The sequence below is a fragment of the Pinus tabuliformis genome, chromosome 5_2 (assembly GCF_031772625.1).
Source record: "Pinus tabuliformis cultivar Carrire ecotype Pingquan chromosome 5_2, CPIR1, whole genome shotgun sequence".
NCBI classification, from domain to species: Eukaryota; Viridiplantae; Streptophyta; class Pinopsida; order Pinales; family Pinaceae; genus Pinus; species Pinus tabuliformis.
Window position 1 is genome coordinate 72,750,419 of NC_142306.1, and position 25,307 is coordinate 72,775,725.

Sequence of the window (25,307 nt, forward strand, 5' to 3'; positions counted from 1 at the left end):
TTATGAATGTATATGGTCCATGTGTGGACAGGGCGATATTTTGGAGGTCCCTCCTCGACTCTGAACTCTTGCAGGCTGACAATATCATTCTGGGAGGGGATTTGAATTTTTCGTTGGGATACAGTGAATCCTGCGGTCACTTGGCCCAAGTTGATGGCCTCACTGAAACTATCTCTACCTTACTCGAGGAGCATCAGTGGGTAGACATTCCATCTGCCAGGATCCAATATACTTGGTCTAACAACCGCAGTGGTGACCACAACCTTGCAAGGAGACTAGACAGATTTCTCATCAAAGAAGCTTTCTTAAGTTCTCATCCTCGTATTAGATAGTGGGTTGGTACCGGAGGTATTTCTGATCATCGGCCAATATTTTTGGAGTTGGCGGATACAAACCAGAGGATTAAAAGCCCCTTCAAGTTCAATGCCTCTTGGCTCAAGGATCCCTCTTATATTCAACTGGTTTCCAATTATTGGCAAACAAACCCTATTATGGAACACGAGGATCATACTGTTGGCTTCATCAGAAAGTTGACAAAACTTAAGAGGATCTCTAGAAATTGGGCACACCAGAAACGGAAAAATGATGACAACTTTTTGAGGGAGGCAGAATGGGCCATTGCCTCATATGAGGACACATCTAATGGCACCTTCTTATCACAGGAAAACAAAGACCTATATACCTCCCTTGTCTCGAAGCGTTCCCAAATCCTGAAAGAAAGGGAGGAGAGCTGGAGACTCAGAAGCAGGGCAATTTGGCTCACTGAAGGAGATAACAATACTAAGTTCTTTCATAAATTTGCCAATGGAAGAAAAGCTATAAATACTATTTGGGAACTTCACAATGAACAGGGTCAATCGGTAACAACACAGCAGGATTTGGCTAGATTAGCCATTGAGCACTTTAAAAGCATCTACAAGGCGCCTAGAGATGTGAATATTTTGGAAATCATGCGGGTTGCTGAACATTTTCCCAGGTTTGTACAACAGGAAGACTCAGAGAATCTGATGATGGAAGTGACGAAGGAAGAACTTGAAGCAACTATAAAATGGTTCAAGAAAGACAAGAGCCCTAGACCTGATGGGTGGACCATCGAATTCTATATTGCTTTTTTTGATATCCTGGGGGATGATTTACTCAAGATTGTGGAGGATTGTAGAAGAAGTGGTAAAATATCCCCGACCATCAAATCCACCTTCATTGCCCTTATCCCGAAATCTGACTTCCCTTCCTCTTTCAATGACTTCAGACCCATCTCCCTTTGCAACTGTCTGTACAAGATTATCGCAAAGATCATCGCAAATCGCCTGAAGCCAATCCTGTCTAGACATATATCCTCAGAGCAGTTTGCTTTTCTACAACACAAACAGATACATGAGGCGATTGCCACTGCTCAGGAACTCCTACACACTATGCAGACGAAGAAGCAGAAAGGCATGATTTTGAAGGTGGACCTCTCGAAGGCCTTCGATAGAGAAAATTGGCTCTACATTAGATTATTATTGACCCACTTGGGTTTTCCTTATGTATATATCAAGTGGATCATGAGCTGCATCAAGGATGTATCTTACAGTGTTTTATTAAATGGGGAAGCCACATCTTTCTTCCTTTCGGAGAGAGGACTCAGGCAGGGATGTCCTCTCTCCCCCCTCCTATTTTTACTTATCATGGAAGGATTAAGTAGATCAATCATCGCTGCCTGCAATAGAAATCAATTGGTTGGCATCAAGATTTCAGAGAATTTTTATCTGACCCATCTATTGTTTGTTGATGACGTTCTCATTTTCTTAAATGGCAGTATTGGAGACACCACGGTCCTCCAGAATATATTCAAACTCTTTCAACAAGCAACCGGGATGATAGTTAATGACGGGAAATCCACAATTACTACTTTTGGATGCTCACAACATGAGACCATATTCACCACACAGCGCTTCCCCTTCACCTCTCTGAATCTGGAAGATGGTCTAAAATATCTGGGCTTCAGGCTCAAGCCCCTAGGATACAGGATTGCAGACTGGACGTGGCTCATTGCTAAAGTGGAAAAGCGCCTACAGATTTGGTACCATAAATACCTATCCCGTGCTGGTAGATTAGTCCTTATTAAAGTTGTGATCAAGGCCTCACCTGTTTTCTGGATGGCCCTAGCATGGATACCGAAAGGTATTTTGAACAGGCTCAAAAGTACATGCTGCAGATTCTTATGGAAGGGAAACCTACGGGGTAGAATCTTCACTTGGGTCAAATGGGACATAATTGCAATACCAAAGAGATGGGGAGGATGGGGCATCAAAAGACTTGATATATTTTCGAAAGCCCTGGCAGCAAAGCTTGGTTGGAAACTTATCACTTCCAACAGTCTCTGGTCCCGAGTTGCACAAGTGAAATCCATTTGGCCCATGAACCTAATGGACTAGTTCAGACAGCTACATGATACAAGTAATAACATCTCCAATATTTGGAAGGTTGTTATGAATGCATTACCACTTCTTCGAGAAGGTATCACGTGGAGAATAAATGAGGGAAATGTTGTTCGTATTGGCACGGATCCATGGGTTGGCTGTGGCAATGCACACAGACTGCCAGCAGACTTGATTAGGTACCTAAACAGCAGGGGTATCACCCACATTAAACACATTGGTGACAGAAATAATTCCACCTTTCTTCAGCAGGCATGGAAATCGGCTCATGACTTGGACATCCCCGAACAGTGGCGACTTGATTGGCAGGAATACACCGAAGCGCTCACACAAGCACATATCCGTCTGACTGAAGAACCGGACGAGGTTATTTGGGCTTTTGCCAAACACGGAACATACTCTCCAAAAGAGGGCTACATCAGACTTATGGAACCTTACAAGCCTCAGAACATCAACCCAACTTGGAGATTACTCTGGAAGCTTAAGGCAGCCCCCTGTACCCGTCTACTGCTGTGGAACATACTGTTTGATAAGATCCCTACAGGGTCTAATCTGATGAAAAGGTCCTTTCATGGACCTTTTTGGTGTCATCTGTGTCGCAATGATGAAGAGAGTACTGAACATATCTTCCTAAATTTTCCATCCTCAAAGGAATATTGGAACTGCATCATTGCACACTATCCATTCCTAAAAGCCTGGCAAGGGCATAACATTCTGGATGCCTGGAGTACTTGGTGTCAAAACCATATTGGAAAAGCCAGGAACATGCCCCTTCTAGCCTGCTGGTCTATATGGATTGCTAGAAACCATTCTATATTCAACCACAAAGCCCCTCATTGGCCAACTATACTGCTCCATACTATCACTGATTTTGATCTTCTTCCCGAGGAGGATACCAATACCCCTCCCCGCACCATCATTCCTGAAACCATGGACAAATCAAAACTGTGGTCATATTTTGATGGATCCGCACAGGAGGTAGGATTTGGTGGAGGAGCCATTCTTTACCTAAATGCTTCTCACTGTTTTAAGATACAAATTAATCTTGGCGGGGGAACTAATAATTATGCTGAACTCAGTACTGCTAAACATCTCATTCATTTTGCTTTGGAACAACACTGTAGTCATCTACAATTGTTTGGTGACTCCAAAATCGTTTGTAATTGGCTTAATAATGCATCCCATTGTAATGCATTTTCTTTGAGGCATATACTAGGAGAAGCTCAAAGATTGATATCCTCATTTGACTCCTTTGTCTGTCGCCACATTTACAGGGAGAAAAACATGGGGTCAGATCATCTTTCAAAAGAGGCAGCGCATAGACAGGGCAATGAATGGTTGATTCAGGAGGAAATTGATGGGTCCTTCCATCAATACTATCATAGACCTTTTGTGGAACTTGGTCAAAATGGGCTATAAGCCCTAATACTTTCTGCTCATTTTGTATAAATTATGGTTCTTGTATCTACTTTAGTGGTTCATATATATGAATTTGGACTGGTATATAGTTTTCTCTCTCTGCGCAGAGACATTACAATTTTGGACTGTTTCTCTCTATTTGTTAGAGAGAAGGCATAGTCACAATATAGCTGATAACAGACTCCCTGCGTGGAGATACAACTGTTAAGTTTTTATATCTTTTTTGGACAGTCTTATGTATCTTGACAGGCAATCTTGCCTCCACATGCATATGCCTCGGCATCTACAAAATGTAATTTCTTATATATCAATAGAAATTACGACTTTTTTCCATGGGATATATATATATATATATATATATATATATATATATTAAATGGTTTGGTTTTTTTTTAATTATTATATTCAATATTTTTTTAGGTAGTATGACAATAAATTTCAATAATAAATTGGTTTTTGTAAATTATGGTTTTAACCACTAGAAAATTTTGAAGTCTAAAATGAATGTTATAAGAAAATTATTAAAATAAGAGTCATGAATTTTTAAAAGAAAAGATAAAAAAAAATTATATTTCCAACTTATGTCTTTATGGTTTGCTCAAATCTAATCAAATGTCAAGTATAAGCATTTGCTTTATGCAGAATTTATTTATGCATCCAACAAATACCCATTATATATATTTATGAGTAGATTAACTATGGAAAAACAATGTTGATTTTTTTCATGTACTTCAATTTTTTTCAATGTGGGTCTACTCACAAGTATGAATAGTGGGTATTCGTTGGATGCAGAATTAAATTTTGTATCCAGCAAGTTCCTACACTTGACATTTTAGTAAACCAATAAGGAGATAAACCAACAAATGTAGTTAAAAAAATAACCTTTTTCTTTTCCTTCCAAAAATATTTACCCATGGGAGTAACATTGTCATCTTGATCCTTATTGGTTGTTTTAAAATTGATTTTTTTAATACAAATTTTGTTTTGAGTATCTTGGATGTTCTCACAAATCAACCCATGAACTCTCCATCCTTGAATATAATAGGAAATGTAGGGAAGGAGCCAAAGGTAAACACAAGTCTCAGAAAAGGTGAATACAACAACAAGAGGTCAAGTGGTAAACTTCCAAATGGTTGTATGCTCAAATCTACAAAAAATCCTAGGTATGAAGTCACTTCATCCAACATTGGAAGCTACATCAGTGGATGAGAGACCATGTCGTCATTGACAAGTTTACAGTAATTTGGCCCTCCAAGAAATCCCTCATGGATGGGTCAACTTGAGATGGAAAAAAATTGGCCACATCAATTTCATACTAGAGTCCAAATTGTTTTTTACAATAATTTTCATTGTGCAGGAAACAAAGATAAGGATTTTTAAGAAGGCCATATTTTCCAACTCAATGGGCCTTTGTATAAGGTATTGGATAGAGAAACTTATCGCAAAGAAGGAAACCTTCATGGAAATACCTATATCAATCCATGTATCAATCCACCTCTACTCCCTACCTTAGGAATTATGCGACATAGAAACCCTAAAGGATATTGGGAACACCTTTGGATCCTTTGTCAAAGTCTAGAAGGCTACCAAACAGGGATGTTATACTTCTTGTGCCTAGATATGTGTTTCCATGAATGTCATTGGTGCCCTTTCAAACCTTATATCCATTTTATTTTAGGATGTCGAGTGGGTAAACACCATTGACTATGAACATATCCATTGCAAGAAGTATCATGGACATGGCCATCTCTTTTGAGACAACCCCCTGAACATGCCAAAGAAAAAAGAAATATACCAAATAATTCATGCACTCTAAAGGCTTCCCCAAAGCCCGCAACAAAAGGAAATCAACCAATAAATCCTTTAGTATTGAACCCTTTAACCCTTGAACCTGTGCCAACAATAACTTTGAAGCCCCAATCTCATGGCCTAATGGAGACTTACAGGGATCATGGTGCACTGTGAACTCTTTAGGCATGCAACAACAATTTTGTTTTGTTCCATAGTTTTCCCAAGATGGACTTATGTAAAATTTGACTATTCCTAGTCTTCTTTTAGTTAAGTGTGTGTAAAATATATGTTACTTAACCAAAATATAATGTGTACAAAATATTATCATCTCACATCATGCATTATAAAGATAAAAATATGAAACATAATATGTTGCAGGTAGCTCACCAACCTGTTGATGGTGCTAGACCCGCCAAAATTCAGGGGATATCCCTGATATGAAGTCCAAATCATACCTCACATCATTTGGTTTAGGAATCCCATCTAGTATAAAGGCCTGACTGCCAAATCCTTAAATATTTGCATTGGCTCTAGCTATCAGCACAAGAGAGTAATGCAATGTTGTCTTCGGAAAACAAGGGTGTTGTGCCTGGTGAGTGTGCAGTGAAACTGTGTTGAGGTTCTTCTACTACAACGGGGGAGAGAAAGTGAGCCTCTAAGTGAGAGGTAATAGTACCACCTAGGAAGAGACGTACATGAACCAAAAGGACCCATCTAACATCCAACGGAATAGTGTACAACGGGTGTGACGATCGTTACAGCCAACAAACAAGGAAAGATCTGTCTAGTATCCCAAAAAATAGTCCACAAGGATGGGACAACAATAAAAACCATTACAACACATTCTCAATAAGCTAAGCACTAAAATAACTGAAATAGTTCAGCTATCTTAGTACATGTGGAAGAAAACATGAAATACAAACGTCCATAGAATAGTTTTACAAACATGCATAGTTCATGCATGAAGAACGTGTTGGCCTTAAAATGCTTATGTTATTAAGAAAAATTTCGAAGACACATGTTTACAATGTACGTCACTAGCCCCAGTAGTGGGACATTGGAGCCGCTCCTTGCTCCTCAAAGAACTAGCTGATCTCTCTAATGCCTTGTGGGAGGAGCCAAGGTGAAAATTCCTTTGCTCATATGGTGAGGGGGTATATATAACCAAGGGGTGGTGCTTCCCCCTTGTGACTCTTTGACTACCCTCATGACTATTCAACTTCCTATGAATTTTCAACTTACATGACTCTTCATATTCATGCGTGTCCTTTGGAATTCCACTTTACAATTGTTATGCTCTTAGCCTGCAAAGTAATACCCAAACATAGAATATGTGAAGAAAAGATACCCAGAACACAGAATAGCAATGATTTTATTATTCAGAGAGAAATGTTCACAGGCCTCTTCGAGGGGGCAACCTCCAATAGAGCAGAGCTCGATTACAAAAACAAGACACGATGCTCCTCGCAGGGAGTCTCTATCCTTTATATATGACTCATACATGCAATACCACGGGCCAATACCATGGGTTTTATTAATACCATCTATCTAATACTACCGCCCATTTGCAACTAACTGTGGTCCCGTCATTAATTGCGGGTTAACCACTTACAAATATTAATATGGGCTTTGTTGACTCTTGACTATGACGTGATCCCATGACATAAATAAGGGGGTTAGGGTGGGACCCTAACATGCCCTCCCCCTTAAGACTAGCCTTGTCCTCAAGGCTGAAGCTGCGGAAACTACTGAAGAATAGTGGCTGGTTCCCAAGTTGCATCTTCCGGAGAGGTGTCTTTCCATTTGACGAGGACTTCCTTAATCATGCGGCCGCGCAGGTGCTTGTCTCGTGTGTCTAGAACCTGTTCGGGTTGAAGCCAGATTGACCCTTCTTCGTCTAATTCAGGTAGACTGGTTTGAACTCGGCAATTGTTCCCAATCACTTTCTTGAGGCATGATACATGGAAAACTGGATGGATTTTTGTCGTAGGTGGCAAAGCCAACTTGTAAGCCACTTCTCCAATGCGCTGAAGTACTTGGTATGGTCCGTAGAATTTTGGAGAGAGCTTTTGACAACCCTTGTCTTTGAGTGATGTTTGCTTATATGGTTGCAGCCTCAAAAAGACTTGACCCCCTTCTTGAAATTGGCGCTCTGAGCGATGTTGGTCGGCCTGTTGCTTCATGCGGTTCTGAGCTTGATGAAGATTCTCGCGAAGATGGGCGAGCATGGTTGTGCGGTGTTGTAGGAGTTGATCCACTGCTTTTACTTTGGAGCATCCCTTGAGATAAGAAGTAGGGGAAGGCGGAAGTTGACCATAGACCGCTTCATAGGGAGTCATTTTGGTGGTGGCATGATAGTTGGTGTTATACCGCCATTCAACCAGAGGTAACCACTGTGCCCAAAGGTGTTGCTTTTCTGAAGTGAAACACCGAAGGTAGGTTTCTAGACATTTGTTGACGGCTTCGGTTTGACCATCTGTTTGCGGATGATATGAAGTACTGAGTTTGAGTTGAGTGCCTTGTATTCTGAAGAGTTCCTGCCAAAAATTGCTGGTGAAGATTAGGTCGCGGTCGGACACTATAGAAGTGGGCATGCCATGTAATTTGAAAATCTGATCCATGAAAGATTGAGCAACCAAGGTTGGTGTAAACGGGTGGGGTAGGGCGCAGAAATGAGCATACTTCGACAGTCGGTCCACAACCACCATGATGACTGACTTGTTCCCTAACTTTGGAAGACCTGTAATGAAATCCATAGAAACCTCCGTCCAAATTGATGCCGGAATGGGCAATGGTTGTAATGTGCCTGGTGTGTTGACGATTTCCCCTTTGTGGCGTTGACAGACATCACATTCGGCTACGAAAGTAAGGACGTCCTTTTTCATGCCTGTCCAAAAGAATGATCTTCTGGTGTGAGCATACGTCTTCTGAAAGCCCGAATGTCCTGCAATGGGAGATGAGTGCAATTCTGCCAAAATGCGACTTTTGAGGGTAGCTGTTGGTGATATTACGACTCTGTCCTTGTAGCGAAGAATATCATTCTGCCATGAGTAGCCCTTGCTGGAATTAGGATCTACCTGCAATTGAGAAATGAGTTGGGAGAGCCCTGGGTGTGAAAACCATTCCCTGCGAGCCTCTCCAATCCAGTCTGGAATGGGAAGGGAAATTGCGAGCAGAGTACTTTCCTCCTCAAATTGGCGCGATAATGCATCTGCTACAATGTTGTCTTTCCCTTTCTTGTAAATGATCTCATAATCATATCCCAACATTTTGGCTAACCATTTATTTTGTTGTGGGGAGGATAGGCGTTGCTCCAAAAAATATTTAAGACTGTGATGATCTGTGCGGATTTGGAAACGTCACCCAAATAAGTAAGGTCGCCAGGTCTCGACTGCATGTAAGATGGCCATCATTTCCTTCTCGTAGGTAGATTGGCCCAGATTCCTCCCACTGAGTTGTTGGCTTGTGAAGGCCAATGGTCGCCCTTCCTGCATTAAGACCGCCCCAATACCTGTACTCGAAGCATCACATTCAATGACAAAGGATTTGGTGAAGTCAGGTAGTGCTAAGACTGGAGTGGTACACATGGCGTTTTTGAGAGCGGTAAATGCCTGTTGTGCTTCCTCGTTCCAGAAGAAGGAATTTTTCTTTAGGATTTGAGTGAGGGGCTTCACTATGCGGCCATAGTTGCGGACAAATTTACGATAATAGCCTGTGAGACCCAAAAATCCTCTCAAGCTCTTCAAAGTCTTAGGTTGAGGCCATTATTGCATTGCCTGGATCTTTTTGGGGTCCACCTTGACACCTTCACGCCCCACAATGTGGCCCAAATACTCAACTTCTTCCATGCCAAACGAACACTTAGACATCTTGACAAATAATTTATGCTTGCGGAGCAGTTGCAAGAGTAGATCTACATGCTGAAGATGTGCCGCCCAAGTGCCACTATAGATGAGAATGTCATCGAAGAAGACAAGGACAAATTTTCTGAGATATGGTTTGAGGATGTGATTCATAAGACTTTGAAAAGTAGAAGGGGCATTACAAAGACCAAATGGCATGACCAGGAACTCATAATGGTCTTCATGAGTTCTGAAAGCTGTCTTGGGAATGTCGACTTCCTTCATGCGAATTTGGTGGTAGCCGGAGCGAAGATCCAACTTAGTGAAGAATTGAGCCCCATTGAGTTCGTCCAGCAAATCGTCAACCACTGGAATGGGAAATTTATCTTTGACTTTCAACTTGTTGAGGGCCCTGATGTCGGGACACATCCGCCACTCCCCATCTTTCTTGAGGACCATGACCACTGGGGATGAATAAGGACTAATGTTGGGACGAATGACACCTGCTTCCAACAATTCCTTGATGATTTTTTCTATTTCATTCTTTTGAGTGAACGGATATCTGTATGGCCGCACATTTGGGGGTTGGGCCCCTGGAACCAAGGTGATGCTATGATCATGTTCCCCTCGCGAGGGTGGAAGCCCATGAGGCTTGTCAAAGATCGTCCGATGGTTATTTAAAATCTGCTGCATCTCAGGATGAATTGGCAGAGACTTGGTTTCGACTACCTGGATGGCATTAAATTGAGCTACCACTCCATGATGGCCCTTTTTCAACAATTTTTCCATCCGATGCGAGCTGATGACAGAGGGGGCTCCCGCCTGGAGGCCATGGAGGGTATGTGTGGAGTTGTTCTGCTTAAAACTCATATATAACTCCTGAAAATCCATTGTGATTGGCCCAAGAGTGCGGAGCCATTCAACGCCTAGGACAATGTCGCATCCCCCCATGTGTATGGCAAACATGTGGGTTTTCAACTGATAATCCCCCATTTTAAGTTTGACATTTTCACAGCGGCCTTCACATTTCATTGTGCCTCCATTTGCAATTTGGACTTGGAAGTTAGAAACTGCCCGTACAAAACAATGCACTGCTTCGGCGATTTTTTGATGGATGAAATTATGGGTACTTCCACTATCAATCAAGACTACTACTGGGCGATGTTTAAGAAAATCCCTGATTTTGAGAGTTTGAGGGGAAGAAATTCCTGCCAACGCATTGAGCGAAATAACTGGTTCGTCAGATACAATCTCCTTTTGGTTGTCTTCTTCAATCGCCTCCGGTTCCTCAAGTGGTGGATCTTCCTCGGTGGAGCTGTAGTCAGTGGCATCTATTTGAAAAAACTTGGGCTCCTTGCATTTATGACCAGGGGAATATTTTTCATCACAGTAGTAACATAGTCCTTGCTTCCTTCGTTCGGCCATTTCCTGAGGTGACACCTTTTGGACCTTAAGTGTCTGAGTCGTGTTGTGAGCTTGTGGGGGACGACCTTTAGTGGGGAAATTGGGGCAACTATATTGGGCTGTTATGGCACGTTCCACCTTACGAGCTACCTGGCAAGCCTCCGTCCACGTGGGAGGGTGGTGGAGTAGAACTTGAGCTTTGATGGCTTCTTTAAGACCACTGATAAAACATTCCGTGTAGAACTCATCTGAGAGACTCTGAGTGCGGAAGGCTAAGGCTTCAAAAGCGGTGATATATTCATCCACTGTACCCGTCTATCGGAGCTTAGTGAGACATCCCAAAAAGGAGTCTCCCTGTTCAAAGCGATCTCAAAGAGCTTTGGAAAATTGGGCCCAACTCGGAAAAGGTCCATTACGATGTTGATGCCATTCCGCCCATTGCCATCGTTCATTGTCCAAGTACATGGTCCCCACCATAAGCTTAGTCCAATCATCTTGGAGACGATTCAATTTGAAATACTGGTCCATTTGTGCTAGCCATGCGGATGTGTGAGAACCGTCAAATTTCTGCATATCCAACTTGGGAGGTCGCTGACTGGGTGGTGAATGGGTGTGCCAGACATGAGGAGAGTGGCTAGACTTACCCTCATGGTGTTCATGGTCATTATACGGTTCCTCGAGAGCTGGCTCCTTGCCCTTATCAAGTGCTTGTTGTACCTGGCTAGTTAGTCCGCTAATCATATTTTTGAGGTCGTTCATATCTGCTTCAATTTTGTCCAGCCTTTCATTGGCCATCGCTTGAGCTCTAGTTTCTACCATACACCAACTTGATGAAAAATTGCGACGGCCAAAACATTTTTTTTTCTAATAAATTGAATGGTACCACCGTGCTCAGCTCGTCGTCCTGATGTTGATGGGCTAGATCACAAATAAGCGCTTCGGAAGATCTCAGACTCAAAATGTCAATGTCGCCAAAAGTCCTGCGAAAAGTATATCCAGGTACAGGAACCCTTCACAACTACTCCGATCTGGTGGATCTGAGAGATCTGAATGGTGGAACAACTGTTGCTGCTGATCTGATGGAGCTGCGGGACTGATGTCTGCTGCTGCTGCACTTGCTGATCTGGAATAGATGATGTGTGATCCCCCGATAGAAAGGGAACTATGGCCTTGAGGAGTGTTAGGTGCTACAGATCGCAATATACATAAGGGTCTGACAGTAGTACTCGGCCCAATGTTTCAGGGCTCTAACTAAGGAGGATCGACCGTACCCTTAGCCGTACAACCCAACTACCCTATCGTACGGGCGAGTAATCTCTCTGAGTGTTGTTCTCGGTGTACTGTAGCCACAAGACACTCGAAGGTTTATCTATGGCGAGGTTTCAAGGGAGCTAGGGGGCTTCCTATATACCCAGAGGGTATGTGGAAGACAGTCCGTGCGCGGTTCTGTCTAATGCGATACTACTCGAAGGGGTACCCACTGGGGTTACCAGGGAGTCCAACAGACGTGACCACCTCTTGTATTTCCTGCGTGCATGCCTCCCCAAATCCGCAGGTTTATGCGCTCAACGAAAGATCCCATGGTTTAAAGACGCCGGAACATGTCTCTAGCCAAATTTTTTTTTTGCTAAAAATTGGAGATCCCACCGAGCCCTGGAAAGTGCTCTGATACCACTTGTTATGCTCTTAACCTGCAAAGTAATACCCAAACACAAAATATGCGAAGAAAAGATACCCAGAACACAGAATGGCAATGATTTTATTATTCAGAGAGAAATGTTCACAGGCCTCTTCGAGGGGGCAACCTCCAATAGAGCAGAGCTCGATTACAAAAACATGACACGATGCTCCTCGCAGGGAGTCTCTATCCTTTACATATGACTCATACATGCAATACCACGGGCCAATACCGTGGGTTTTATTAATACCATCTATCTAATACTACCGCCCATTTGCAACTAACTGTGGTCCCGTCATTAATTGCGGGTTAACCACTTACAAATATTAATTTGGGCTTTATTGACTCTTGACTATGATGTGATCCCATGACATAAATAAGGGGGTTAGGGTGGGACCCTAACAACAATACATTTGATTATAATATGCATGGTCTACAATAGTGATATGGCATATGACAATTGATGACACGATTTGACATGACACTGCTGACATGGATTGGATTGATGATGTGGCAATGTCAACTCAGTGTTGCTATTGAGTGTTAGATGTCTTCTTGGATATGATTTTTGAGTCTCCTCTACATAGCTTGGTGATGTGAGGTCTTCAATGATCTTAAGTCTTGGATGGCAGTTGCAAACTTGTGTCGATTTGCTTCCTTTTGATAGATCCACTAGTAAGTTCAACTGCAAGAGGGTCTTTAGGCATGCTTCCCTCCTCCTTCTTCATCATCTCGCCATGAATTTATAGTGTACCTGTTCCTGAAATTCACTCATGGTGGGACAACATCAATTAGAAAACTCCCTAGTCTAAGATGATGCATTATTATCCATGAAATGAGCCCCAACAAATCACATACTGGGAGCAAGGGCCCAGTGACTGTGCATTGCACAGTTCTAGTAGAAAGGGAGAGAGCTTGATCACCAAGACTTCACAATGTGCAACTCAGGCTAGAATGAGGGATATTTATGCATAGTCATCACTGAGGAGAAAAATTGCGCAGTTGCCACTTAGGGAGATAATTTCACAGTTCAAGCAGGAGGTGGTTGCTGCAGGATGAGGCCTTAGGAGGAGCAATTGTATAGTTTTAGGAGGCAAGGGGGACTGGGCAATAGAGAGACCTGAAGGTGAGATATGTGTAGTTTTTGAAGGTAGAGAGCTTAGGTTGAGGGAAGCACATTGGAGGAAGCATCTGCATAGTTTTAGAGGCCAAGGGATGTTGGGCTCTCTGTGTATTACACAGTTCCAACAGGGGAGGGAAAAACTTGAGGGTTAAAGGTGCGAAGTGTGTAGTGTCCACTGAGGGACATAATTACATAGTTCAAGCAGGAGGTGGCTTGTATAGGATGAGGACGTGGGAAGAGAAACTGTGCAGTTTCCGAAGGCAATGGGATTGGGGAACAAAGAGGCATGAAGGGAAGATCTATGTAGTTTTTGAAGGTAGTGAGCTCCGACTGAGGGAAGGGCACTAGAGGAAGCATATGCATAGTTTTAGAGGCCAAGGGAGGTTAGGCTCTCAACACATTTCATAGTTCCAGTAGGAAATGGAAAAAGCTTGAGGGTTAAAGGTGCGAAGTGCGCAGTTCAAGGTAGATTGGGAGGCACAATTGCGCAATTCTGGAGGTCAAGGGAGGTTGTTAAACTCAGGAATTGCATAGAATAGTAACCTTGAAGGGTAGTGACTATGCATTGTGCAATTATAGGTAGTAGGGTCACATCCAAGAGGGTTGAGACTATGTAGTGCACAACTCAGTCAGGGCTCGGTGAAGCTAAGTTGCCCGGTTGGGAAGATTTTTCGAAAATGGATAAATGCGAGAAGAGAGATGGACTCGTGATGAAAATGAACTGTGATCACACACTTAGCATACTTTGACACCATGAAAACTTATATCACCGGGACACACAAGTAAAGCATTCCCTTTTGTGTGACTGCCTCATGACAAGATGCGACACTTAAGGTAGACTTTGGGATGACTGTGATGACACTTGTGCGAAAACACTCAAGACTTCGTGTATGAATGCGACAAATTTTTATATGGTTGGGAAAATTCATAGACACAAATACCGAACTTCGAAACCACCAGATAAGTCTCAGAAACATTATATAATAGTCAAACATGCCAAAAAATGACAGTTAATCCAACAAGGAAAAGGGGCCAAAGAACTCCAAGAAAGCTCATGGAATGAGCTTGAGTGTTTGCAACAATCAAGGAAAAGACCAAGGAAGGCTCCAAAATTTGAGTGTAAGCCAAAATTTTGGAGGGTGTTGCAGCAACTACAACACTTGGCGACACACTAGTTGAACTCCAACTTCTCTGTCTTTGTTAGTTTCTTCGGTGTAGGGCCTTGGTTCCTCAGGGAGATTCGATTCATTGTGTAGATAACTTGAGCCTTCCCACTTACTCCATGGGCATACATGGTCCCATCTATACCTTCTTAGTTGAACACAACATAAGATTCAAGATAATCACATTGTTTCAATTTGGGAAGGGTAGTTTAGTTTGCAAGCTTAAGATTTTTAGATTATAGTTTTTCATCTCTGGTGTTGCTCTACTGCCAACAGGCTTGGATAGTACCCTGACGGAGTAATGGAGGAACACAAACATTTCTCCACTACCAATGAGCCTAGACAGTACGCCGACGAAGTTTCTTACTTCACCTCTCTACGCAAGAAGCCTTTCTCATCTTTCGCCTTTATTTATTTATTTAAAGAGAATTGTGCATCAAGACTTATTTATTTTGGGGAAAAAGTGGGATCTCGACTTATTGATAGCATAAGAGGTTGTTCCTTCAGAGAAGCATATAGAGACCTCTGATTTAGGTTTGGTCATTTAGATTTTCTGCTTCTCCATTTCCACAAATTGGATAAGCTTGAGAACACCAATAGAAAATCTGAGTATAGGCATGAGGTTTCTAGACTAGCCATGGGTTCATGTTTGGACCAAAACTCTCCTAACGGATGGATCATATTTTCCGTCGGAACTTAATCGGCCAAAATATGTAACCAACACAAGGAAGATGGATAGAAGGCTAGCCAAATGTTGTAGTGTCACAAGAATCTTTAGACTTCATCCACACACACACTTAGAAGCCACAACAAAATCAGGCACAACACTTATTCACATGATAAAACCAAAAATAAACTCAAGTAAAGAAACAAATAGAAAACAACAAAATATTATGTACATAGTGCAGTGCGGGACACAACCCCAAATCTTCATTGAAAATACTGTTTTAAGTCTTGGCCATTGAAAGGGAGAGAGTCGATATGCCCATCAAGTGATTGAAGATGATATGTGTGTTAGCCAAGCTTCTCATGTACTGTGTATGGTCCAATCCATAGGGACTGAAACTTAGTGTGTTTTCCTTTTTTATTGCGGGGTTTATCCCACTTTTAGACTAAGTCACCCACACTAAACTTTTTTTACCCTACAGAATTCCTTTCAAACCACCTCTTGATATGACTCCGGTGAAGTAAAAAAATTATTTACCTTTCAGCCTTTATTCCTGTAGCTTGTGCAAAGTTTCCATACTACACTAGACTAAAATATAGGGCTTGCCTTGGGACTCTTGTGACAATTTAAGAGAAGGAAAGTAGATGTTCAACGAGAGAATCGATTCTTTTCCATATACCAGGAAGTAAGGGGAGGTGTTCAAAGAAGGTTTAGGCATGATTCAGTTAGCCCATAAGGCATTCACCAAAGTAGAGTGCCAATTTTGCTATTCAAAGAATATGGTCTTTTTGATGATGCAAATAAGGTTCTTGTTCGTGGATTCAACAAGACCATTTTCCTACAGATAATAATTCGCTAAATGCTTCAATATAATACCATTTTCCAATGCAAAGTCATAAATTTTTAACGATGAAAAATATGTTGCATTGTAAAAAATAAGTGATGTAGGAATGCCGAACTTGGAAATGGTGTTCTGTTACAGAAAGTTGATGACTTCCTTATTGTTCACCTGTTTTAGCGGAACCACCTCTATCCACCGCGTGAAATATTATGTAATGATTCGACTATAATGATGTTTCTTTGAAAAGTGTGGGAAAATTTCCCCAATGATGTCCAAGACCCACTGTTGAAATGGTTCTTCCACTGCAATGGGATGCAACAGGGCTGCTGACTTTTGATTTCTGATGGCACATCTTTGACAAACTGGATAGTTGCGGGCATAGGCATGAGCATATTTGAATAATGTAGGCTAGTAAAAGCTACCCTGTATAACCCTATGTGATGTAGTGTTGTCTGCAAAGTGTCCCTCGACTGGTCCATCATGGAGATCAAGCAATACCTTTTTTGAACCTTGTGCCTCTAAACACTTAAGTAGTACTCCATTGTGGTGCTTTCTGAACATCACCCCATGCACCAACTGATATGGTAATGCTTTAAGTCAGATTTCCCTCTTCTACCACGTAGAAACATGAGAGGGCACTATGCCATGCTCGAGGTAATGGTGCACATCCGTGTACCAAGAGTTTATGTCTATTGTGGGGGATGCTCATTCAACATTATACATTCAATCTCCTTCTCCCATCCTGCGAGCTCTTCTTCTTCTTCTTTCACATTTACTGCTTCTGCTGCTAATTGGAAAAGACCATGACCCTTGATTGTGTGAACTAGCTTGATGTCTAGATTAGACTCTTGCAACCTAGTCATCGAGTTCGCCCTCCTTTCACCCAACTCTTGTTAAATAAGCAGTGACTTGACTGTTGGGTGTGGAACAAAGATAACACAAAAGCTCTTTAACATATAGGGTTTGAAGTTATTTACTGCCTTGTACATTGCATAAGCTTGTTTGTCCACGGTGGGGTAATTAAACTCCAGTCCTTATAGAGTTGTGCTCATGAAGGAGATAGGTTGTTCATTCTTCAACTCATCCTTCTGAGTAAGTACAATAACAAGAGAGGTATCAGAATCAAAAGTGTAGAGCAAGAAATATTTACTGAATTCTAGGTTGTACAACGCGAGTGCTTCTACTATAGCTTGTTTGATACAGGTGAACGCGTCCTTTTCGCTTTTATCCCATTTGTAAACTACATCCTTCTTCACCATCTCCTGTATTGGTTTGACCATCTGGGAATAATCAGAGATGAACTTGTGGAGGAAGTTAACCTTCCCCAAGAAAGATTGCATGACTTTCTTATTCACTGGGAAGGGAATCTGCGTGATAGCCCTGACACTTTTCGGGTCTACCCTGATCCCATTTTTAGCAATGATGTGTCCCAAGAGATTACCCTTAAACACTAAAAATATACTCTTATTGGGATTCAAGGATATCCCGTACTTACGGAATCACTCAAAAATATTCTTCAAATGGCACAGGTGGTATGATCTCCATTTGAAGAATACTGTTACGTCACTGTTATGTCACTGAGATAGACTACTACGCTCTGGCCAATGAACCTACAGAAGGTGATGTCCATTGCACGTTGGAATGTTGCACTAGTGTTGATTAGCCCAAACGACATTCATTGAAATGTGAATGTGCCCCACTTCATTCTAAATGTAGTTTTAAGTCTATTAGGCTCTGCCACTAGAACTTGGTTATATCATGAATATCTGTCAAGAAAAGAAAACATTTTGGACCTCAATACTATTTGTAGTATTTTCTCCATGGACATCACAAGGTAATCATCCTTGTCCCAGGCATGATTGAGATTCTAGAAATCTACACACAGGAGGATCTCCCAGGATTTCTTCCTCACAAGAACCAAATTTGACACCCACTTCAAGTGTCGCACTCTGTATATGATCCAAGCATCCAACAATTTTGTCAAATCCTTCTATATGAGAGGCTCAAGCATTGGATGAACTTTTCTCAGTTTCTGTTGAAATGGCTTGGCCCCTTCCTTGATTGGTATTACATGTTAGATGATTCATGTGTCATATGTTTTGAGTTCATCGTAAGTCCACGTGTTGAATAAGCGAATGAAGCTTGCCGCTCTTGTGGTGTGCCAAAAGTATAGAGATTGACATATTTTGGATCCTTCTCAGTTCCCAAGTTGATCTTCTCATGTGACAGAGTGGAATTGTGGGTCTTAGCATTGGCGGGTCCATGGAGCGGTTCTGCAGATCATACAACTTCTCCAATGACACCACACCCTTGGGGATGAGGTTCCCTTTACTTGCATTGGCTGCATCTTGTAGTGCCTTTTCATGCTCATCCTCACCAATCGTTGTGTCTTTGAACATGTCGAAATTATCCATAAAATACAGTATTTGTTTGTTGTGATAAAACATGCGTAAATTAGTGATATTATTTGGGACGGAAGGTTTATACAAAATTTCAATAGAAAAGTTGTCCCGTAATGATGACATCCTAGCAGCAACGTTTTCCAAGGCATCCACAACTAAATTACACATTCTTGGAACATAAATAATATAAAAGCTTGGAAATGTGAGATGAGTCGCCATACCTCTTGTTGATAACTTTTAAGATGAGGTGACACATAGTCTATGGTGTTATGTACCTGTCACACCATGATTTCTAAGTCACCTACCACTTTCAGAATGGAAACGTTGATGTTGATGGCCTTTTGTAAGTCCAAGATGAGTGCTTCGTACTTTGCAGTGTTATTCGTGCACTCTAATTCCAAGTGGCCAGAGATCAAATGTTTTCTCTGTAGAGGGTCTATTAAAACACAACTATCTCCAAATCCCTCCTATGTTTTGGATCCATGGAAGTACATAATCCACATATCATATGTACAGGGACTACTAACTGCACGTAGTAGTACCACCACCACTACTACTACTACTACTACTAAATGTACAGAGTTCATTATCACCAGTTGGACAAGGAAGGAGATCCAACTGTGTGTTTAGTGGAATTGGGGATGGCTTTGCAAGATAACTCCCCAGTTGAGTTTTCAGAAGGTAATTGACAAATAATAATTCTGTGAAAGCCATTGGCTCATTATGTCCATTCAAGGGAGTAACTTTGTGTTTCATGTATCTCTCAGATTATACCTGGATCTAATTATTCCTGCCCTTATACGGAAGCCATAAGTGTGACCAATTTGTGGCAAAGTACCCTTGAAGCTTACTAGACTAGTCTCTGCTCAGTAACACTCGGTATGCTTCCAGAATTTCCACAATTGCTATATTGATACATTGGTGGACTTGTCCGTCAAATGATAAACGAAAGATGACATCTCTGAGTTCACTGATTTCCTGGACATGAGTTATGTCCAGCTGAATAATATGTGCATATGTCCTTTCCCATTTAGCATTTGATTTTATTGGAAATATATAATGGCATGACATTGACCGATGCACCTGAATAAACCAAGAAATTGTGTACATTGAAATTGAAAATTTTGAACATTAGCAAGAATGATGAGTAGAGTGTGTTTGCATCCATCATGAGTGTATTAAGTACATATGCGAGAGTATCAATAGACTTAATAGATCCCTTGTTTGAAGAGGCAGCGTTACCTAAAGATGTTTTCCCAAGTTCCTATAGAAGGATGTATCGTTGACTTGTGATCTTTGTGAGTTCGAACATGGAGATGTTAGCACAAACCTTCTTCATATCATCCACAATGTTATAATCCATAGTGGGAAGTCTGACCAAGGTGTCTAGGGATGGAACTTGGTTTGTCGTTTTTGGAGGGATGGTTCCATCCTTATTATTGTTAGAGACACTTTTCATTGAAACTGCTTTCCCGGACTTGCTCTGAGAGTTTTGCATTGAGTTAGTCCGTGGATTGATTTTCTTTAACACATTTTCTTTGAATTTTTGCTTCGGAAATTCAATTATGGTGGTTAACCCTTGGCTTCTTAGGTTGTATCGGTTGTTCTGCTTCTAGTCTGGACCGTCACTCGAAGGCTACTTATCAAAAATATTATTTTGGGTTGTGAGAACACAGTTAAACACGTTCATTGCATGCCCAACACTTAGAGCTTCATCAGCTGTAGTAGCTTCTTCCTTCCCTTAGTCTGCTAGTCATCCATGACTGAATCAACAAGTTGCACAACCATCCTACTCATGAGTTGGTTCCACTGTGGGCACGTCTTTTCTGAATGATTCTCTTCATGAAACATGCAATATGATTCCATGCCAATTTTCTCAATATTCAGGAGAACGTTAGAACTTTGCGCAAACTTTGTCGGTTGGTTACTACTACTTCCGGAAGCTACATTCCTTCTGAACATGTAATTATGAGTCTTTCTACACACAGTAGTCTTGCTTTTCCTTTAATTGAGTTCTTCCATTTCAATGGTCTAAGAATTGACAAGACGGGTCAAGCTTTCAAGATCATTTGGTTCTTTCTCCTTAGCCTTTCTCATGGAGGATTGAGATCTCTTACCCGTGTCCTTGGAGTATTTTGTTTATTCATCATGTGAGATGACTCCAATAGCACACAAGTCCTTCTCAATGACAATAGCCTCTTCATAGTTTTCTGTCAATGTCTGTTTCACAGTTCGCTTTACAAACTATGCAATACTTGCCGGCAAGGCAGAAGTGTAGTAATCTATGGTGATGGAGTCATGAGGTTTTGGTATTGTCTAAAAACTTGTTCAAGATGCGATTGAACCTTTGATTGAAATCTTTCACTTTTTCCTTTTGCTCCATTTTAAGATTACCCATCTCCTCTAATAACATGGTAGGGGTCTTATCTTGAGAAATTTTTTCAAGAATGATCTTTTTGAATCCCCTCCAATTCTAGATGGATTTTGGGGGAAGGCTGTGATACCATATAGTTGCTATACCATCCAAGGTACATGGAAAAAATATGCATGCAACATCATTATAACATACCTCAAGTGTTTTCAAATGTAGGTAAAGGTTATCAAGATGGTCTTCAACTTTCACTATCTTATTAGGGTCATACTTCGTCAAGAGCTTCTTTGAATGCCTTGGGCCCTGAGTCATCTAGTCCAAATTTTGATCTACCATGTCTTCCTCTTCATTTTTAGCATATGATGGTTCTTCTTCCTCTTCTTCTTCCTCTCCACCTATCTTGCCAAAATTTGAGCCTGAGAGTAAGGTGTTGCCCCCTTTACCAACGTGAAAGAGTGAATGCTCTTCTTCCTATTCCATAGAGTCTACTAGTTCTTCAAGAGTGGCGATAACCACTTCTTCAACAGACGAGACTACTATCCATATGGAGGTGGTCTTATTATTCTTTGAAGAATATTGAAGGCCAATTACTCCCAGAATCAATCCAAAAAATTTTGCAAACTGATGGGTGATGGGGTAGATGACCCAAAGCTAATCATACAAGATTTCATGTTCAAGCTGGGGCTGGGAAGAGTTACCAACTTCAAAATCACGAGTAGGAGAGGTGGAGTGAATGTTGCTTCCTTGACCAGAAGATGGAATAGTGGGGTCGGTGGGTCTATCAGCCATAAAATACTGACATCCCTCCTTCTAGCACCAAAAATAGTGACGGTGTTGGAACCACCAACATTCAAGGGATCTCCCTGATATGAAGTCCCATTCAGACCTCACACCGTTTAGTGTAGGAGTCCCATTCGATATAAAGGCTCAATTTCCAAATCCTTACAGATTTTCCTTGGCTATAGCTGTTAGCACAAGAGAGTAATGCATGGTGTCTTCAAAAAGCAAGGGGAGTGTGCCTAGTGAGTGTGTAGTGCAACTATATCGAGGTTCTACTACTGCAAAGGGGAGAGAAAAGTGAGCATCTAAGTGAGAGGTAATAGTACCACCTAGGAAGAGATGCACATGAACTAGAAGGACTCATCCAACATCCAGCGGGATAGTCCACAACGGATGCGATGATCATTATAACCAAAAAACAAGGAAATATATATCTAGTATCCCGCAAAATAGTCCACAAGGATGGGACAACAATAAAAACCCTTACAACACATTTTCAATAAGATAAGAACTAAAATAACCAAATAGTTCAACTATCTTAGAACATGTGGAAGCCAACATGAAATACAAACGTCCACAGGATAGTCTTACGAACATTCATAGTTCATGCATGAAGAATGTGTTTTCCTTAAAAGGCTTTTGTCATTAAGCAAAAGTTCCAAGACATATGTTTACAATGTACATCACTAGCACCAATAGTGGAACATCAGAGCTACTCCTTGCTCCTCAAAGAGCTAGCTGATCTTTCTAATGCCTTGTGGGAGGAGCCAAGGTGAAAAGTCCTTTGCTCATACAATGAGGGGGTATATATATCCAAGGGGTGATACTTCCCCCTTGTGACTCTTTTACTACCCTCATGATTGTTCAACTTATGACTTTTAAACTTACATGATTCTTCATATTCATGTGTTTTACAATACATTTGATTACAATAGACATGGTCCATAATAGTGATTCGGAATATGAAAACTCATGACACGAATTGACATGACACTGCTGACATGGAATATCTTAATGATGTGGCAATTTCAAGCCACTATTGTTGCTGAGTGATAGATGTCTTCCTAGATATGCTTTCTCTTCTCCTCTGCATAGCTTGATGATGCAAGGTCTTCATTGATCTTAAGTCTTGGATGGTAGTTGCAAACTTGTGTCCCTCTATTTCCTCTTGATAGATCCACTTGTAATTTCAGTTGCAAGAGTGTCTTTAGGCATGCTTACCTCCTGCTTCTCCTTAGTCATCATCTTTCCATGACTTGATAGTGTACATGTTCTTGCAATTCACTCATGACAGGATGAAATCAATCCAAAAACTCCCTAGTCTAAGATGATGCATTATTATCCATGAACTGAGCCCCGAAAAAGTCACAGACTGGGAGAAAGGGCCTAGTGACTGTGCATTTCATAGTTACAATAGAGAGGGAGAGAGCCTGATCATTGAGACTGCACAATGTGTACCTAAGGATAGACTGAGGGATATTTCTGCACAGTCATCACTAAGGAGATAAATTGCGTAGTGCCCACTGAGGGACATAATTACATAGTTCAAGAAGGTAGTGGCTGCTACAAGATGAGGCCCTGGGAGGAAAAACTACACAGTTACAGGAGACAAGGGGGATTGGGTAGCACAGAGGCCTGAAGGGTAGACCTGTGCAGTTTCTGAAGGCAGTGAGCTCCGTCTAAGGGAAGGGCACTAAAGGAAGCCTCTGCGTAATTTTGGAGGCCAAGGGAGGCTGGGATCTCTATGCATTGTTTAGTTCCAGTAGGAAAGGGAAAATATTAAGGGTTAAAGGAGCAAAGTGTGTAGTTCATGGCAGACTGGGAGGCACAACTGCGTAATTCTGGAGGTCAAGGGAGGCTGTTGGACTCAAGAATTATGTAGAACAATAGTTGTAAAGGGTAGAGACTGTGTACTGTGTAGTTCCAAGCAGTAGGGTCATATCCAAGAGGGTTGAGACTGCACAATGCGTAGCTGATTTAGGGCCCGATGAAGCTAAGTTGCCCGGTCGGGAATATTTTCCGAAAATGGCTAAGTGTGGGAAGAGAGTTGGACTCGTAATGAACTTGAACTATGATCACACAGTTAGCATACTTTGACGCCATGACAACCTAGATCATTGGGACTCACAATCAAAGAATTTCCCTCTGTGTGACTGCCTCATGACAAGATGCGACAAGTGCGACACTTAAGATAGACTTTGGAATGACCATGCCGACACTTGTGCGACAATGCTCAAGACTTTGTGTATGAATGCAACAGATGATTACATGGTTGGGACAACTCAGATACATAAAGACTGACCTACGAAACCACCAAAAAATGCTCATAAACATTATACATAGTCAAACATGAAAAAAGATGACAGTTAATCCAACAAGAAAAAGGGGCAAAAGAACATCAAGAAAGGTCATGGAATGAGCTTGAGTGTTTGCAACAATCAAGGAAAAGACCAAGGAAGGCTCCAAAATTTGAGTGCAAGCCAACATTTTGGAGGGTGTTATAATAGCTACAACACAACCTACTACCTCAAAGATGTATAATAATGAAAAATATTACAATCATAACCCACTGACTTATATCAATGGACACCTATGGAAAATTATACACTAAAGGTCTTCCTTGGCCAACTCTAAATATGAACCTCAAAATTGGTCTACCTTGGTGTTAAGAAATCAATATGCTTACATATTAGGGTTGAATTATCTTAAATCATAAAAAATTGTGAATGTTTTTTGGACTCTTATTAAATTTATATTTCCTTCATCAAGTAATTATAAAAAATGTACAAAACATGAATATCACAAGAGACAAAGAACACAAGCAATTAGGATCCAAGCCAGGGAAAAACGCAACAAGGGGGAAAACCCAAGAAATCCTCTTCTTATAGAATCATATCAAAGTGAGATATCCAAGACCCAATACCAAGGCCAAGACTACCATAAAGACTCAATTCAACCATTCTCCAAGCCATCTCAATAAGTCATAGTCAACAAAAGTCAATACTAGTCACATCTCTAAATTTTGGTCAATCCCTGAAATTTCTAGCCTTGAAATTTCATCCTTGTAAAAGCCTCTGAAAACACAAAAATAACTCGAACATGTGAACAAAATTATGGCATAAATAATTTCGTCATCTCTTTCCTTTTACCTCCTCTCTCCTTTGACTTCGCTAGTTTTTCTTCTTGTCTTGGCACATAAATCGATATGAATGATGAGTGATAAAATGAGCTCAAATTGCCTTGTACTTACATGTCTAGGAGGTCAAATAACTGTCTCTTCAGGCCGACTTGTTCATGAGGGCCAAATTGATCTTGTGGATGACAAATTGACCCTTTTTGACTCAAGAAAAATTCTTCTCTTTTTCTTTACAAAAGCCCAAATGGGAATTTGACTCAATTACATTTC

At 41.2% G+C, this 25,307-nt stretch overlaps 1 protein-coding gene across 1 annotated transcript in view; it reads left to right on the plus strand.

Moving 5' to 3' along the window:
* The first annotated feature begins 491 nt into the window (after nt 1-491).
* LOC149157604 (uncharacterized) overlaps nt 492-25,307 on the plus strand; it is a 37,305-nt gene continuing 12,489 nt past the window's right edge. Inside the window, exons 1-3 of the mRNA XM_089433740.1 lie at nt 492-1,627; nt 1,799-2,163; nt 2,500-2,983. Coding sequence (XP_089289866.1) covers nt 492-1,627; nt 1,799-2,163; nt 2,500-2,983 — 1,985 coding nt within the window. The remainder of the gene's footprint in view (nt 1,628-1,798; nt 2,164-2,499; nt 2,984-25,307) is intronic.